The sequence below is a fragment of the Homarus americanus genome, unplaced genomic scaffold, assembly GCF_018991925.1.
Source record: "Homarus americanus isolate GMGI-L3 unplaced genomic scaffold, GMGI_Hamer_2.0 scaffold30108, whole genome shotgun sequence".
NCBI lineage: Eukaryota > Metazoa > Arthropoda > Malacostraca > Decapoda > Nephropidae > Homarus > Homarus americanus.
In genome coordinates this window covers 14728580-14748874 of record NW_024748109.1, presented here as the reverse complement: position 1 = coordinate 14748874, position 20295 = coordinate 14728580, and the positions used below count along the sequence as shown (strand labels likewise).

Sequence of the window (20295 nt, the reverse complement as noted above, 5' to 3'; positions counted from 1 at the left end):
TAATGCGATACGCCTCCTTATTGTTGGTGACATAAAATCTTAGCAGCCATTTTCTTCGACCATTCTTGAATTTCATAGGGATTTTTCTGGAAATTGCGCATTATTTCATCCTTGAATTTCCTCCCAGACTTGGATAAAATATTTTGAGAGTTTCCTGAATTTGTCTTGGAATTCAGAAAATGCGCCTTTATTTTCATTCTTGGAATTTGTTTCAGGCCCTCCAAAAAATTGAAAGGGTTTCTGGAATTTTTTCTAGAATTTTCCATAAAAAAAAACAGGCTTTCAACCGCAGAAAATCGTTCCCAAACCAGGAATTGAGATAAATTTATGGAATAATTCCAAGCAAATTTCAATTCGCTATCAGAGAGTTCCGACAAAGAGGGTTTCGGCTAACGGAGATAAAACTACTAAATATTCCAAGAGTTTCCAATAATATTTTATAGAACTTGTTTTATTTTAAATAAATTCCGAGAGTATAGTTGTCCCAACTTATTTATAATTCGAATTATGAAATGTTGAGTTATCTAGAGTTTATATATAGTGTGGTAATAATGTATACCATAAGAAACACTCTTCTACTTTGTACGATCCTCTTATCATTCTCCTATTAAGGGCTCCTTACACAGTCAATATTTATTGACAGTATTCAAATATTGACAATATAATTGATTGTGTGAGGTTGATATTGATGGTATTGACAATACAAAATATTGATGGAATCTGGATTGAAGAGTTTCAAAATATTTTAATATTGTCAATAAATATTGGCTGTGTGAGGCTAATATTGTCATTATTGGTCCAGTATAGCAACGGACGTCATGGAGTGCACAAGTAGGCCTACTGCAGGTTTTGCTGACAGCGACAGTGTCACGCTCGGGATGTGTTACAATTTATCCATACATATAAAGAATACCACTGTTATGGGATGTCACATCAAAGGATTGAGCGTGTGTGGTGAATATTGTCAATAAATATTGACCGTGTAAGGCGCCCTTTACATCAAGCTGTGGCCATGGAGTGAAAATATTTACAGCTAGTGAAAGGCGTAAACTTTTATCCCTGACATCTGTTCAAATTGTGATAGAAAGATGAATTTGACACTATACTGATCTTGAATAAATTCTACAAGTCTGATTAAAAAATCCATAAACCAAACGGGAACTGAATTCTTATATGAAAACACGTAAGAAGTGTTTTTCCGAAGTCTATAAAATTTGTTCTAATTAAGTTAGAAACGCCTTTTTTATCAAAATAATCGTGGATAATTTATCTAACAGTTTGGTTAAATAAATATATATGTAAAAATGTATCTGGTACAATCCTTCAAATTAAGGTATTTGGGGGCTCCAGGCTGCGAGCGATAATATTTATGGCGAGTGAAAAAGTATAATAGTATAGCTATCAATAGCATCTGTTATAATTGTATTAGGAAGATGAATTTGATAATAATAATCCCGAATAAATTATCTACAAGACTGATTAAAAATTTTTTCCGTAAACAAAGTATTTCTTCACGATGTAATGATAGGAACTCAATTCTTTAATTTATACCAGAGTCTATAAAAATCAGTTTTAATAAAGTTAGAAACACCATTTTTACCCAAATAATCCTGATTAGTCCATCTAAAGGTTTGGTTAATAAATGTTGGGCCTAATTTAATTTTCCCCATGTTCTGTATTTCTAGCACATTTGAGGAGGCATATGACAACTGCACCGAGGGCCGAGGTGGTATAGGGCAGGCGTCTTATCCATTAGTAATGGAGGGGCCATAGCTGAGGCAGGATATACCGTATCTGCTCATGTGTGCGCGCCCTATGCAGGAGGAAATTGATGCCACCATATCTGATTCTGAGACAAGCCTGACATTATCAAAGTGACTAATGATATAAGAAAACATAGTGACTTTCTTCAACATTTGGCTCAGTGATATAAGAAAAGACAGTGATTCTTCAACATTTGGCTTGTGAATTGAAAGGGAATTTAAGTGACGAGGATGAGGAATATGTTGGAGGTGGTGGGAAGCTTCCACAAGCCATATATCCAGCCTTGAAGCTCTCACAAGGATTGGACTGATCAAATACTGTATAGGTAAGACATTCATAAATATATCCATTCTAGATTCCAGAAGACCCTTGTACCTCTTTTAATTCATAGCGTATATTACTTACCGTAAGATATCAGACATTATGAATATAGTATAATGCCTTATGAATGAGTATTACTGTAGATACTCATGTATAAACCTATTCTCATATATAGTTCGACCCTGATTTTTTGGTAAGAATCCAGAGTTTATATATCTTTTGAATAATTCGATCCTAGCTTTTGAGAAATACTAAGTTTATCAAGACATAAATTCGTAGCAAGACAATAGATTCACACCATTGTATCTTGGCTATGACCAGCACCACAACAGCTGACGTTATGAAGAGTGTTACCAACTAGAAAACTGGATTCCTACCAGTTACCAACCCCTACAAGGAATAAGATAAAATAATATATACCAGTAAGTTTTATGATGTCAGGAATTGATAAAAATAATACCAATAAATAAAATAAAACAAAAAAATTGTACATTATTGCCATTTGGCTGCTGGTTGACGAAATTTGCCAATCGTTTCACGACACGAGAGAGACAGCAGAGATCTCACCTCTCCCACCCCTTCTCCTCCCCACTCAGCATGAACTCATAATACTTAAAGAAAAGTTTATTCCTTTTTATGTTTCTGACCTTATGATATATATATATATATATATATATATATATATATATATATATATATATATATATATATATATATATCATGTAGATCCAATGAAAACGTGGATAAGATAAATAACGAGCACCTATTTTCGTTCTAGACATCTTCAGAGGCAACTGAAGATGTCTTGAATAAAAGACGAAAGTTAAGGTGCCCGTTGTTTCTCTTTTCCTGTGATTTTATCAATATATATATATATATATATATATATATATATATATATATATATATATATATATATATATATATGATAATCATTAGTGAAAAGAAGAAAACACGAAGGAACTTCGTGTTTTCTTCTTCCTTGTGGTTATCAGCATATACCAGATCACGCGCACTCACAGTGATTTACTTGCATATATATATGCGCTGATGGCGCCGTGAACCTCTCAGTGGGAACTGCCCGTGCTGCTTATGTGGATGTCAGTAGCATTTTACCGAATCCAGCTGGTATGAAACGCGAGGTACCATGTATACTTCATTTTTAGTCCATATAACACGCGGACTTTGAGAGGTTCACGGCGCCATCAGCTCGATGAACAGGCTTTGTGTGAAATATCACATAGACTAGAACTGCTTTTAGTGCTCTTGTGGTATGGTCGGTAGCGTTCCCTGGTCCCATGCATTAGGTCCAGGGTTCGAGTCCTGGCTGGTGAGGTCGTTGATTATATGTTCAAAGTCCGCGTGTTATATGGACTAAAAATGAAATATATATATATATATATATATATATATATATATATATATATATATATATATATGGAACTTGTACATAACCTGAGGACTGCCTGTGTGTATATATATATATTTACACACAGGCAGTCCTCAGGTTATGTACAAGTTCCATTTCTACGGACGTTCTTAACACCCTTGGGTTCTTAAGTCGGATGTACGTAACCCAGCAATGTTTTTGATGTAGCCACAGAAAGTCCAGGATGGATTCCAGCTTACTGGTTAGGTTAAACTATTGTTCTCCATAAATAACCTTTGAAAATGCATGAATTTTGACTTCTCTATGATACTATGTGTGTATATTTTAACCCCCTACTTCTTGCCAAAAAAAAAATATCATAAAAACTCGAACTTTACTTAAGTATATACTTTATGTCATGTAAAATATCTTTAGTGTCACTAAAAAACACGGTATAAGTACAGAACACAAGGGCATGTGAGCAGCTGGTGTCTGAAAATTGGCTGGAATTCAAGGCTTCAGTAGCGGAATCTTGCAAATGGTGATACAAGTATGAAAGTTGGCATGAAGATTCAATATGGGTTAATTGTCAAATCTATCTGATTGGACATTAAAAATTCTAAGATGGCGGCCATTTTCCAATGTGGCGATCATTTTCCAAGACGGCGATTATTTTCCAAGATGGCAGCCATTTTCCAAGATGGAGGCCATTTTCCAAAATGACTGCCATTTTCCTAGATGGTGGCCATTTTCCAAGATGGCATAAAAATTATTGTGTTCATCAATTCAGGTGATTTCAGTCTTGATTTCCATGTTTTTAAGTATGTAGAATCTGAATTTTGTATTGAAAACTCTGAAACAGACAGCATTTAAAGGAAACGTGCTTACAAAGAGTGAATGTCAATGTACTACCAGGGCACACTGGTGACAACACTGCTGTGAAACTCAGCATGGGGTTCAGTGTCAGCTAAGTACGAAACTTATAGTAAATATTAATATATATACAAGTACTTAGTGTCGCAAATGTTACCTAATAAGCCCCAAATAATGTTAGGTTGCAGCACCTGAATTGACAGATTGTGCGTGGGAGAGCCAAGCCAAGGATAATGGGGTTAAAGTTATCCAGATGATGTACAGATCGCACGAGACTTAAATGGTACTGGATGAACGGTCGGGCTAGGTGTAGGATAAACAATTGATTGAACCTTGTTGTATCACATACAGGGAAGTACATATGATACAGAGTGGTAAAAGGATAAACTCTCGGCTCTGTACCACAATGACGATAAATATTGGCCCTAAAAGTAATCCTGAAAGGAAAACAAACTGGGCCAAATGCTGTTTATGTCGAGATGATAAGAAGGAAGAACTTAAATCTCCAAAGATTAACCCCACTAGAAGAGAGGAAGATGGCTACAGTAAATTAGCTAAGAATATTCCTCTTTTCAACTCAATCAATGCCCTTCCATTAAGGCCGCAGATGTACTAAGCCAACATAAGTCAGCACTTCGTTCCACAGAAATGAATGTAAAATCAGAAATGCAGGACTATATTTTATTGTCAGAATTTTTTTTATAAACATAGCTTTCACTTTCAGCACTGAAATAATAGCACTAGTCACTAGCCTAGTTAAATATTCTGTAAATAAGTATTAAAATAGCTAGCTCTATGTAGCCATGTATTAATCAGATTAATTAAAAAAAATATGCAGATAAAACCTTGATAATTTCCGCAGAAATTAAAAGATTAATCTACATTAGTGCCTCCACCATAGAAAATTTAGCCAATGAAAAATCAATTTTCGAACATATTGGCCAATCAAAATCGGGGACTCGTTTCTCGACTATTTTCTTAATTTCCCTGCCCTTTATTTTCACCCAAAATTTAAGGAATAATAACAGTCTTACCGGCCAAATAGCCCGAAATATAGACGTCACTCAACCGGCCACATACATACCCCTTTCCTGCCACATGTGGCCAGAAAACTGAGGGTTGCGGACCCCTGCATTAAGGCTTGATATGTAAAGACTAGATGATGGAGATGGTATTGCAGAGACATAGATAAAGAAGGATGCAAAATATCAGGAGAGCCACAAAAAGAGCAACTACCTCTGTATTTGACAGTGATGAAGGTTGGAGAAGTAAGGTATACCATGAAGGCCAAGAGACACAATAACCACAACAGACTGCTTTTTGTGTGACAAGCCAGGACCAGAGACTGCTCTCAGACAATCAATGACAATGGAAGTCATTGAGAGAATCAAAGACACTCAGTGACAAAAAGACTCCTTGCTAAACTTAGTGCAGAAGATGTAGTGGCACAAGAGATGAAATATCAGCCTGCCTACTTAGCTGCACTGTACAATAGAGAAAGAGCTTATCTTAGTGCAAAGGAATATGAGGAAAACGAAAAGAACCTTGAAAGAAAAGATGCATATGCAATGACTTTCTCTGAATTGGTGACATACATGAATGAGACAAAAACTGCATGTGAAGGTTCTAATCGAGCAATTTTTAGACTAACAGACTTAGTCTTACTGTACACTCGCACCAAAAATTATCGGTGCAGGGTGAGATCGACGAGTTCCGAAACAATACGTATACACTGTGATATGTAGGGAAGGTTGGTAAGTGTACCCTCATAACCCCCCCCCCCTCTGCTAGGTGTTGCCATATGGCTGACAATCAGGGCTGCCAACATACGGCTAGAACAACTCGCCTTTCCCAATACCTATCGTCACTGGTCTCAAATTGTTCACACTACAGTATGCACCGATACTTTTTGTTGCGAGTGTACAAGCAAAGACTCGAACAAATTGGTGTCGAACCACCTGAAGTTCATTCTACTAAACTTAAGGACCAATTGGTTTCACATACACATATTCCTCAACTGGAAGCTCACAATCAAGGAAGAGATGTATTGCTAGCTCCAGCCTGGCCGAGGTTGACAAATACAGTGAAGTTGTTCATTTGGCCAAGGCTGCAACAATACGGCAGGATATGCTCAAACACAATTCAAAATTCGTAACCATATCTGATGATAGACGTATTGAAGAGGCAGTTCCTTCATCACTTCTACAATTCACATGTATGATTGAACATGGCGCAGACATTAAATCACAAATTCCGCATGGGGCATCCAAGTCAGAGCTTGCTATCGCACAGCTGTTGCAGTACGACTGTTTTGCTAAGTACAACGAAGGAGCATACAGGTAGTCTCTCAGACACTCTAAAGATCGCGAGACCCCATTTGCTGTGGATATTGCCATGTCTGTGTTTGCAAAGACTTGGTAAAGATTGTTTATTGACATGCTCCATGAGCATGGTATTTGCAATTCCTCTGATAGGGTTCTAGAAATATCTGCCCAACTTGGTGATGCCATTGTTTACCAGTATGTAGAAGTTGGAGTTCTATGCCAACCTGTTTTGAGAAAGCATCTTTTTAGAAAATTTGCAGTAGACAACATTGATCTTGTAGAAATGTGGATTTCATATGGCCAAGGGGCTTATACAAGTGGATTCCTGTTAATGAGTTAGTTGTAGTTATAGGGCCTGAAAAAACACTGGAATCACATTTTTCCATGCATTCAGTGCCTTCCAGGGTAAAAGTAAAAAGAAAGCATGGCAAATATGGAATGAGTTTAATGAGGTCTCCAGTACCTTCACCAAACTCAGTCAGTGTCCTACATCAGTTAGTGAAGAAGACCCCGTGTCTTGGAAAGGTTTGTGGTGGTGATTTATGACACTATGACAGGTCTAGTCTAGCTTTATGTGTCAACTGTGCAAGATTTGATTTATTTGCTCGCAGACAAAGATTATATAAGGCAATTTCACCAGCACTGTCTGCCCTAAAGGAACATGTAAAGCGTGTAGCCTATCAAGGTGGAATGATTTGAGGTTAGGCAACAATGTCCTAACCAGACATTCAAGTCCTGCTAACTGGGGCTGGAAAAAGAAAGAGATGTGTGGTAAATACACTGGACAGACCTTCCACCAATAGCAGCGAGTTGCCAAGAACTGACCAAGTGCTATTGCTAGAAAGACTGTGGGCGGCGATGTAAATGTATCCACTCTGATCTAACTTGTACTGCTCTGAGTGGATGTCAGCAACTTTAAATACGAAAGAATTCTGATAATAATATCTCCCAAGGATATGAGCAAGATATAAACTTGTTTCTCATTGTTTAACTAAGAATCGCTTAAACTTATTTTTATGAAAAGAGGTAAAAATATGCGCAGAACCTTTACTTTATGAATAAAAGCTATATCTGAGGGTTCCAAAACAACCATAATCTGTTCCAGGATGTTTATGTGCACAGATTGCCCAATAATAAGTAATTATATCTATTAAAAAGAAATCGGTTAGGCAAATTTGGTGGCCATCTTGGAATTTTGAATGTCCAATCAAATAGATTTTACAACTAACCCAGATTGAATGTTCATACCAAATTGCATGCTTGTATGATCATATGCATGATTGTACCTGCTATCTGCTCTGCTACAGGGGTACAGAACTAAAGTATTCTATAATGGTGCAAGAAAAGTAAATGATTTTGGCAGTCTTCAGGTAAATTCAACTTTTACACTTAATGGGAATCGTTATGAACTATGAATTTCCCTTTTATTTTCTACTTTAACTAGGGGTCTGGTCCCCCATAGACCCCCTGGACATGCGCCTTTATTGTAGTGCAGTATTTTAATTTAAGGAATGACATATATTAGCTACTTTTTTTTTCTCTCTCTACAGGTTGACACATCCATGATATATCACAAGAATAAGGTAAGCACTCTTAGCCATGCTATATATTATTAAATTGCATGTATATCATGTTCTGTAACTTCTGGGGAGAACTTGTTGATATTCCGGTGGAGAGGAGGGTTCAGGGGAGGGAGTTGGTATGGGCCAACACAATAGTTGACATGGCTGCTGCTGAGCAGCGCCAGGTGCGTCTGACCCGTCTTGACCCGTCGGTGGTCAAGGATGAAGAATGTATGTATGTATGTATGTATGTATTGTCGCGATCCCACTACCCTTTATACTTGGGGAGTGAATCCTACCCCAAGTTATAAACAAATAAAGGTACAAATAGGGAACACGGCAATAATTATCTCCACCAAATACCTACTCAACTAAATGTACTTGAAAAAGTAAGAACAGTTGAAATAAGTGAATCACAAAAGGGAAGATAATTAATTAATTCAATTTATGTTCTAAAGGGAGTAATGACTAGCAAACATGAATTTAAGTGAATAAGTAATTGTATAATAAAATAAGAGTGATGCCGGAAGGGCGAAACTATACTGTAAGGAGTTAGACCAAACAAATATTACTTAACATTACTATATTACACAAGACATACGAAATATATATATATACAACAATCAATACAAAATGATTATCCCTACCAAACAGGAGATACCTTACCACCAGGATCCCTTCCTAGGCCTAACTAAACGTGTCACTAATACCTGATACCCCGAGGGCATTGCAGAGACTTGATAAAGCACTTAGACAAAGGTCAAGGCTAGAGAACGAATACACTCGTCTAACCTATGCCACGGATTTTCGCTACTGGGGAACGTGGGTACGCCGCTGAGAGCGCGTCCCATAATCACGTGATCTAGACATTTGCTGGATATTTTATATAATTAATTAATATTACTCTTGAGTTGACTTAACAGAGTAAGACAATGATGCATATAAATTACATACATAAATATACAATTAACCTAAGTAACTAAGAACAATAATAATATAATAAGTACAATTAAAAAATTAATAGTAGCTGGTGTGAAATGGAAGCGTGAACAGATGCCTCAAGCTATGCGAGATCTCAAGCGCCACAGGCACGTGACAGTATGTATGTATGTATGTATGTATGTATGTATGTTAATTGTTGGCGATTCCCAGGTTCGGTACCTGGACAGAATTTTTTGCGGTAAAAATAAAATAAGATGAGGGTGTGTTTGCCAGGAACTGGGGTGGGGGATATAGTTGACAGGATGGACAATATCTTGTCTTGTAATGGGAACAAACCCAATATCTGTCTCAGTGCAGGAGTCAATGATATTGGCGGTGTAGGAGTGAGAAGCTTCTTGATAAGTTCAAGACAGCTATAGAACGTATTAGGTTGAAGGGAGGGATCCTTATCATATGTGGTGTCCTGCCTAGAAGGAGAATTGGCAATGAATGACTGTCAAGGGCAGTTGGTGTCAACGGCTGTCTTGACGGATATTGCAAGTCAATTTCAGTCCCATTCATTGACAACTGGGACAACTTCTACGTCAGTAGGGACCTTTATGCTAGGGATGGGGTGCATCTGTCTAGGGATGGGGTGGCAACCCTGGCTGGTTCTCTCGAGAGGGCAGTTCAAAAGATGTCGAAGTCTTTTAACTGCTAAGAGAACATATGAGCACGGGGGTGGAGGAGACTGCAGTGGGAGCGGGTAAACAAAGTAAAAGGTTACAGGGAAATAGTGCTAGGAATTATGGCAAAAATAAATTAGGCAGGGAGTTAAAACCTAAACGCAACAAGGAGAGGACTCAGAACACGACTAACGTAAATATCTACTACAAAAACAGTAGAAGTAAGAGAAACAAAGTAGATGAAATCATGGTGTTGGCACGTACCGAAAAAAATCGATATAATATCATTCACCGAAACATGGAAAAACCTAGACCTACGTGAGTTGCCTGTCGAATACCAAATTGCAGGTTACAAATTATTCCATACCGATAGGCAGATTAAGAAAGGAGGCGGAGTAGCAATCTATATCAGGGATAATCTGAAGTGTGAAATAAATAAGGAAATAAAAACTAAACTGAATACAGAAACAATTTGGATAGAATTAATCGATGGTAGGGAAAAATTAATCGCAGGAGTAATATATAGACCTCCTCATCTTGATAGAGTTAATGAGCGACTTATTTGGGATGAAATGCACAGGGCTTCCATACATAGCAAACTCTGTATAATAGGCGACTTTAACTTTAGCCAAATAGATTGGATTGACCTTACTGGTAACTCAGAATTAGAGGATTTTCTTGAAACAATCCAGGACCGTTTCTTAAGCCAACATATAACCGAACCCACTCGGGATAATAATATACTCGATTTAGTTCTGTCGAACAGAGAAAACCTCATTAATAAGGTCGAGGTAGGGAACGAACTTGCTAACAGCGATAACAAAGAAATTAGATTCCAGTTAGAATTTCAGGGCAGCCACAATGAAAATTCCACTAAAGTCCCAGATTTGAGAAGGGCAAACATTGACTGTTTGAAGAGGCAGCTGAGAGAAGGGGTATCATGCTTAGGTGGTGAACTGCATGACCTCACATGAGGTGACCTCTCACAAAGTACCCACAGAGGGCGACCTCACCTTGCCAGGAGACCTGATAACAAGGTCTGAGGTTGAGGAGTTCCACAACAATTTTAATAATGAGTTACTTAATGCACAAAGGCAGAACATACCATACAGAAAACTCAGATCAAACAACAATGACCCTAAATGGATAAATAATTATTTAAAGAATATTATTGAACAAAGGAAGGCTATAGGTAGGAGAATAAATCGTGGTAAAATCTACCTCCATGATTGTTATAAGGTATTGGCCGGGAGGGTTCAGACCGAGATAAGAAAAGCAAAGAGGAATAATGAACTAAAGATCGCAAGGGAGGCGAAGGCAAACCCCAAGGGATTCTATCAAATGTATCAAACTAAAACACAAGAAGATAGTGGACCAATACAGTCCGATACCGGCGAGCTAACTGATAACTACGGAGAAATGGGCAATAAGCTGAATAATGTTTTTCAACAGTTTTCACCACCGAAAATTTAAACATGATAAAGAGGCACCGACTCTATACAGAGCTAGCGAAGGAAATAAATTAAGCGAGATAGTAGTGACTAGTCACGATGTTCGTAAGCAAATAGACAAACTAAAGCTTAATAAGTCACCAGGTCCCGATGAATTATTTGCCCTTGGCAAAGTTGTTTAACATGTCCTTAAAAACGGGTGTAGCTCCAGAATCCTGGAGGATAGCGAATGTAGTACTGATTTTCAAGATGGGAGATAGATCACTATCCTCTAACTACTGACCAATCAGTCTAACATTAATTGTAGGCAAATTACTGGAAACAATCATTTCAAACTCTATTCGAAATCACATGGAGAAGCACAAGTTGATCAATGATTCCCAACATGGCTTCACAAGAGGCGTTCATGTCTAACCAATCAATTAACATTCCTTTCGGCTGTTTTCGAATCAGTGGACGAGGAGCACGACTATGATGTGGTATATTTTGAGTATAGTAAAGCCTTCGACAGAGTCCCCCACGAAAGACTAATAAGAGGAGTGGAGGCTCATGGCATTGGAGGAGATATTCTAAAATGGATTAGTGCGTGGTTACAGGACAGGAAACAGCGAGTGAGCCTTAACGGCACTACATCCGATTGGAGTAATGTCACTAATGGAATAACCCAAGGCTCAGTATTTGGACCATTATTATTTATTTTAAACATAAACGACAAAGATATCGGCGTAGACAGCAACATAATTAATTTTGCTGATGACACTAAAGAAGGACGTGTAATTAAATCTGACAAGGACTCCGCAAAACTACAGGAAGATGTAAAAAAAAAATTCGAATGGTCTGAAAATGGCAGATGAAAATAAATGTGGACAAATGTAAATTACTTAGTTAGGTAGATGTAAACAAAGAAACCAGATATCAGATGAAAAACGATGTTATAGAGAAATTCGAATGTGAGAAAGATTTAGGAGTAATAAGAACATAAGAAAATAAGGACTCTGCAATAGGCTGGTTGGCCTGTGCATGGCAGCTCCTGTCGAAAGTTACTACCACTCTCTATCATCCATGAATCTATTTATCCTCCGTTTAAAACTTTCCGGCGTTCCAGCACTTACTACAAAGTTGCTAAGCTCGTCTACCACCCTACAGTATTTGTGAACCAGTTCCTTCCTATCTCCCTCGTAAACCTAAACTTATCCAACTTAAATCCGTTGCTACGAGTCCTATCGTGCTCGGATATTATAAGAACTTTACCTATATCACCTTTATTGATTCCTTTCACCCATTTAAATACTTCTATCATATCTCCCCGCACTCTTCGTCTTTCTAGGGAATGCAAATTTATTTTCTTTAACCTATCCTGATATGGTAGGTTTCTAAGTCCCGGAATCATTTTCGTCATTCTTCGCTTCACCGACTCCAGTGAATTGATATCCATTCTATAATAAGGGCACCAGAACTGAACCGCATAATCGAGGTGCAGCCTGACTAGCGCAAGATATAGTTGCAATAAGACCTCTGCACTCTTATTACTTACACTTCTAGATATAAAACCTAATACTCTGTTTGCCTTATTTCGAACATTAATGCACTGTTTTCTAGGCCAAAGGTCCGTGCTTAGAAGTACCCCTAAGTCTTTTTCACAAGTCGACTTCTCTAGGTTGATGTTGTTAAGGCTGTTTACATTGACAGTATTTGTTCTTCCAATATTTAGTACGCTGCACTTGCTGGTGTTGAATTTAATTTGCCATTTTTCTGACCACCCCTGCAGTTTATTTGAATCCTCCTGTAGTGCATTTGCATCCTGCCCAGAATTAATCTGCCGCCCTATTTTGGTGTCATCCGCAAACTTGCTTATGTCACTGCTGATCCCAGTATCTAGATCGTTTATGTAGATTATGAACAAGAGTGGGCCTAGTATTGACCCCTGTGGAACCCCACTGGTTACACAGCCCACTCAAATTTAACACCATTTATGCTGACCCTCTGCGTTGTATCGGTGAGCCATGATTTAATCCAATTTAAAACTTTTCCCTCGATACCATGAGCCTTAACTTTTCTCAGAAGCCTCTGATGCGGTACTCTGTCAAATGCTTTGCTAAAGTCTAAGTAAATAACATCGTAATTTTCGTCATTATCTACTACCTCGAACACTTTCCTAAAAAACGTCAGCAGATTTGTTAGACACGAATTTTCCTTTGTAAACCCATGTTGATAGTCGTAGATTAATTTGTTTTTCACTAAATGCGATCGGATGCTATTTGCTATAATTGATTCAAGAAATTTCCTCATATTATTGAAGTCAAACTGATCGGCTGGTAATTTGATGCTGATGCTCTGTCTCCCTTTTTGAATATGGGTGCTACATTTGCCTGTTTCCACAAGTTTGGCACAACTCTCGTGTCTAATGATTTTGTAAATAAATTTACGAGGGGTCCGCAAATCTGTTCCCTACACTCTTTCAAGACGTGAGGGAAAATTTCATCCGGCCCTGGGGATTTTGTCTTCTTTAATTTATTTATCTTCTTAAGAACATCCTCATTTCTGATAGTGATACTCTTTAATTTCTCTTCTTCCTTTACCCTAAATATCAGTTCCACCTCTGGAATTTCCTCGTGAATTTCTTCTGTGAAAACTGATAAAAAGTAGCTGTTCAATGCTTTGCTTATTTCTACACTGCCATTGATCACTTCCCCCCTCCCTGACTTTAAAGGCCCAACTTTGTCCTTGATCTTTGTTCTATATACCTGGAAAAATCCCTTGGGATTCGCCTTGCATTCTCTTTCTATTGTGACTTCATAATCTCTCTTTGCTTTCCTTACAATTTTCTTAACATTCCTAGATAGTTCATTATACCTATTTCTGAGCTGCTCCTCCCCTCCCTTTAATTTCATATAGATGCCTTTCTTTATTCCTATGTCATGTTTAAGTCTTCTGGTCATCCACCTTGGCTCATTCTTTTTTGACCTAATTTTTCTGTATGGTTTATTTTCTTCTTGTGCTTTACGTACCATACTAGTGAATATATTATAGTCATGATCAATTGTTGTGTCATCTGTGACCTCACCCTTTCCTACTGGGGACTGACCTGACTGTTCCCAGGCGACCTCTCCTAGGTACCTTCTTAACCCCTCATAATCCGCCAACCAAAAGTTTGGGACTATGACCATATTGTCATTGTTTTTCTTTTCCCCATTTTAGGGTGAACCTGATTTCTCTGTGATCACTGTTACCTAGTTCTTCCCCTATTGTGATAATATTTTCCTTATTTGTTAATCCTAGGTCTAATATATTGTCACCTCCAGTAGGTTTTGCAATTAGTTGATTTAAAAAATTGTCCTGTACTGCATCTAGGAAGTCTTCAGATTCGTAGTCACCTACAATGTTGTCCCAGTCAATATTTTTGAAGTTGAAATCCCCATAATGAACAGGTTGTTATAATTTGCTGCCCTACTCATTTCCTGCCATATGGGGTGAGCTGCTGCTTTCCCAAGACTTGGGGGGCCTGTAAATCACTACCATAATTAGTTTTTCTCTTTCTTCCGCAATTTCTACCCGTATCGACTCGGTTCCTATTTCACCCTTTATTGAATTATTAATACAACATTTTAATGTATCCTTGACGAAGAGTGCGACCCCTCCCCCCTTCCTACCTTCCCTGTCCTTGTGAAAAAGGTTGTACCCTTCTACGTGGTACTCTGATAAAAAGTTCTTGCTCGCCAGATTCGTCCAAGTTTCGGTGATTGCTATGACGTCTACATTCTCGGTACATACAACCGCTCTCAGCAAGTCTATTTTATTTCTAACGCTCCTACTGTTTGTAGAGTATACATTTAAACCTACCCTTCCCTGGTCCTGTTTTACCCTAGTCCTGAGTAACCAATTTTACTTCCCAGGACCTGCTCGTTTTTTTACTTCAACTTACCCAGGCCTCTCTCTACTGGCGAGACCCCCCTTTGGGGTGACAATTTCACACTCCAGGGATGCAGACAACGTCTTTACCCCTTCACGAGACAAGTGTACTCCGTCACGACTGTACAGGTAGTCGTTGCCATAGAAAAGTCGCCAGTTATCAATGAATGCCCAACCATTGCATGCACAATGTTTTTCCAGTCGGCAATTTATAGCAATTGCCCTTGACAGCCATTCACCACCAACTCCTCTTCTCACCAAGACACCACATACTATCGGGATCCCTTCCCTATCTCAAATCTTCCCCAGCGCCTCCCTATACCTCTTGAAAAGTTCCTCACTCCTAACCTTTCCTATGTCGTTTCCTCCCACACTAAGACACACTTCTAGATTGTTACCCTTTCCTGACAAGACCCCATTTATCCTCTCAGCTACATGCCCTATCCCAGCCCCAGGAAAACACACCCTACTCCTACGTTTCCTTTCTCTTGCACAAAAGGTCCTATCTAAAAACCTCACCTGGATGTCCCCAAATACCACACCCTTACCACTGGGCAGGGTTTGTACAACTGCCCTTTCCTCTCCTTGCACCACACCATCCTGCCTCTTCTCTTCCTCGTCCTTCCTCTTCTCTTCCCCGCCAGCTTCCTCCAACACCTGGTAGGGGTTACTGCATTCCACACCCTGGTCAGCTTTCCTGAGTCTGACCCTAGTCCCCTTGGAAACAACCACTCTCCACGCCTGCTGCTCCTTCGCAGGTGTCCTGCTAGGCAGGAAACCTACCTGAAGGAGTTCAGTCTTGAGGGCTTCGTTCTCCCCCTTTAGAGCGTCCATCTCACTCCTCAACTGCTCCAGCTGACTTAACAGAGTGGCCAGGAGGTCGTCTTTCCTCACACTCCGCTCCTCTTCCCCCACAACACAACGATCCAAGGCGGCCATTTCCTCTGGTCACTAACGCGAGCACTTAGGTGCACGTCCTTTTCCAAGCTAGGTCAGGTAGCAACTGAAGCTAGGTCAGGTAGCAACTGCAGCTAGGTCAGGTATAAGTTTTTTGGTCATCCACCTTGGCTCATTCTTTTTTGACCTAATTTTTCAGTATGGTATATTTTGTTCTAGAGCTTTACGTACCATACTAGTGAATATATTATAGTCATGATCAATTGTTGTGTCGCCTGTACCTCACCGTTCCTACCAGAGACTGACCTGACTGTTCCCAGGCGACCTCTCCTAGGTACCTTCTTAACCCCTCATAATCCGCCGATCGAAAGTCTGGGACACCGAACATATTATTATTGTTTTTCGTTTCCCAATTTAGGGTGAACCTGATTTCTTTGTGATCACTGTTCCCTAGTTCTTCCCCTATTGTGATAATATTTTCCTTATTTGTTAATCCTAGGTCTAATATATTGTCACCTCTAGTAGGTTCTGTAATTAGTTGTTTTAAAAAATTGTCCTGTACTGCATCTAGGAAGTCTTCAGATTCGTAGTCACCTACAATGATGTCCCAGTCAATATTTCTGAAGTTGAAATCCCCCATAATGCACAGGTTGTTGTATTTTGCTGCACTACTCATTTCCTACCATATGGGCTGAGCTGCTTCTTTCCCAAGACTTGGGGGGCCTGTAAATCACTCTCAAAATTAGTTTTTCGCTTCCTTCCGCAATTTCTACACATACAGACTCGGTTCCTATATCACCCTTTATTGAATTATTAATAAAACAATTTAATGTATCCCTGACGACGAGTATGGCCCCTCTCTCCTTCCTACCTTCCCTGTCTTTGTGAAAAAGGTTGTACCCTTTTATGTGGTTACTCTGATAAAAAGTTCTTGCTCTACAGATTCATCCAGGTTTCGGTGATTGCTATGACGTCTACATTCTCGGTACATACAACCGCTCTCAGCAAGTCTATTCTATTTCTAACGCTCCTACTGTTTGTATAGTATACATTTAAACCTACCCTTCCCTGGTCCTGTTTTACCCCTTGTCCTGAGTAACCAATTTTACTCTCGAGGACCTGCTTATTTTTTACTCCCACTTACCCTAACATCTCTGTACTGGAGAAACCTCCCGTTTGCAATGACAATTTCACGCTCCAGGAATGCAGACAACGTCTTTACCCCCGCGCGAGACAAGTGTACTCTGTCACGTCTGTACAGGTAGTCGTAGCCATATAATGGGTGCCAATTATCAACGAATGCCCAACCATTTCTTGCACAATGTTTTTCCAGTCGGCAATTTATAGCATTTGCCCTTGACAGCCATTCACCGCCAACTTCTCTTCTCAGCAAGACACCACATACTATCGGGATCCCTTCCCTATCTCTAACCTTCCCTGGCGCCTCCCTATACCTCTTGAAAGGTTCCTCACTCCTAACCTTTCCTATGTCGTTACCTCCTACACTAAGACACACTACTGGGTTGGTACCTTCCCCTGACAAACCCCTATCTATCCTCTCAGCTATATGCCCTATTCCTACCCCAGGAAAACACACCGTAGTCCTACGTTTCCTATCTCTTGCACAAAAAGTCCTATCTGAGAACCTCACTTGGCTCTCCCCCAACTACCACGACTTTACCACTGGGCACGGTTTGATCAACTGCCCCTTTCTCTCCTGGCACCACACCGTCCTGCCTCCTCTCTTCCTCGCCAGCTTCCTCCAACACTTGGTAGGAGTTACTGCACTTCACACCCTGGTAAGCTTTCCTTAGTATGACCCTAGTCCCCCTTGGAGACAACACACTCTCCACGCCTGCTCCTCCTGACCCTCCTTTGCAGGTGTCCTGCTGGGCAGGACACCTACCTGAAGGAGTTTAGTTGTGAAGGCTTCGTGTAACATTTAGTATCATCTGGAATAGTACACGTAACATGGTGGTAGTAAGAAGATATCAGAATGTTACCACGGTTAACACTTCGTTACCCTTCTTTTTTTCTTTTTTTTTACATTTATATAATAAGTATATACATATTTTACAGTGGTGTTGATATACATAAATATGATAAGGGAGGGAAGCAGTACAACATGGGTTGTATTAAGGTGGAACAATAGGACAGAGCTGTCAGTATAATGTCTATTCGGCAACTATAATTATTGCAATGGTAATTTATAAATATCTACATGACAATCTATGATATAATGGTTTTGTTGGTACAATATTAGCAGGAATATAAAGTAGGCAGTACAAGAATATTAATACTTAGACAATATAAAAGGGAAAAGGAACATACAGTGAACATACAAATTTTGTTTACAGTGGATATCACGTAGGTCACGTGTGCTGAGGTGTTGAACAGCAAACACAGTGTAGTGTCTCCCTTATAGACGGTGTTATGAGGGCTCTGACGTGGTGCAGTAATTCTCTCACAGCTGGTGTTATGAGGAACCTGACGTGGTGTAGCAATTCCCACACAGATGGTGTTATGAGGGACCTCACATGGTGTAGTAACTGCCTCACAGATGGTGTTATGAGGGATCTCACGTGGTGTAGTAACTCCCTCACAGATGGTGTTATGAAGGACCTCATATAGTGTAGTAACTCCCTCACAGATGGTGTTATGAAGGACCTCACGTGGTGTAGTTACTGCCTCACAGATGGTGTTATGAAGAACCTCACGTGGTGTAGTAACCGCCTCACAGTTGATGTTATGAGGGATCTCACATGATGCTGTAGCAGCCCATTCACTACGCGGTGTCGTAGGGTTATGGGGATACCACGTGGCCTTGTGTCGTATGACCTCGCTCACTCAAACGGTGTACAATCAGGTGCGGTCCCAGTCTTCCCAATAGTAGACCAAAGACTATATGAGAAAGACGGGAAAGCAAGGCAAAAACCACGTAAGCCATATAGCATATAGCTGGCCTCGGGAGTTCTGCCAGACTTGTGGAAACAGACAAATGTAGTGCCCATATTCAAAAAGGGATACAGAGCAAATAGCAAATAGCATCCGATCTCATTTAGAGAAAACAAATTAATCTACGACTCTCAACATGGATTTACAAAGGGAAAGTCTTGTCTAACAAATCCGCTGACGTTTTTTAGAGTGAATTCAAGATTAAAAGACTTGTGGAGCATTTTGTACAACCCTATAAGTGACCGAGATGATAATATTACCCCTTTCTGAAACTTGCAGGTTTTTTACTCTCATTGTTGTCACCACTTCAATCATTCTATGTAGAACATTTACTTGGTCACATAAATTAATTCCAAATCCATTAAGTGATTGTTTTTTACCAAATTAATAATGTCAAACCACTCGTCCACTAGATTTATGAAGTCAGCAGTTTCCTTCCAATTTCTACTCTCCAGTCGTCCTCTTTCTCCAAGATATTTCAGTGAGCTAGAGCTTGTTTTTATCAATAATTGGACTGCATAAATAACCCGCTGTCGTTGTTGACCCCAACATATAAATGCATTTCACTTAGTTTGTATGCTAAACCATAATCTATCTTACTTGCTGTCATCATTTCCCGAATAAAGGAATGAGACATAAAGCTTCCATCTTTTAGGTTAAATCCTGAATCGAGAAAATTATCCCTAATTAAATTAAACAAATGTGTCACGTCTACAAACACAAATATATCCCGATCAGCACTCGGGTTTTTGAAGATGTTTTCCTTCTTTCCATGGGATCAATGTCAAATTCTTTTCACATCCTAAGGTTGCTGGACCCTTAAGTCGTGCACCATTGCAACGGCAGGGTAACCTGCATGCTCAAGCTCTTCTATCAAAGTTAATAAGATCTTTTGTATATATGGGACATCAATTTCATAAAAAATTGGCTGCTTCCAATTGCCTACCAGTCCACTTAGCATGACAACCTGGACTTTCTCATGAGGTTTATATAGGATATCCTTACCTTTGTCATAACTCCATTCACTCGCAATGGCCATTTCATATAATGATATCACAGCAAACCTTTCAAGTGGACTGAAAGTGTCAGACTTTGTCTTCATGAGTGACAGCACAGAGTGTAAGATGCCAGGTTTGCATGCAAAATTCTTGGCTCGTTCATTAAGCGTTGTTTTACTCGGCAAAGGAATTCCTTTTTTTAGTTCTCAGATATACATAATATTTGGGACTCATGCTTCTCAAAGTTAAAGCTTCAGACAGTGGT

The 20295-nt window shown here is 39.3% G+C and overlaps 1 protein-coding gene across 1 annotated transcript in view; it reads left to right on the top strand.

Annotated features, from left to right (window-relative positions):
* The window catches only part of LOC121880067 (allantoinase-like), a gene marked incomplete in the record, with an annotated part of 111930 nt that overhangs the window by 73405 nt on the left and 18230 nt on the right, over positions 1-20295 (top strand). The window contains 1 exon segment of the mRNA XM_042387073.1: positions 8202-8234. Coding sequence (XP_042243007.1) covers positions 8202-8234 — 33 coding nt within the window.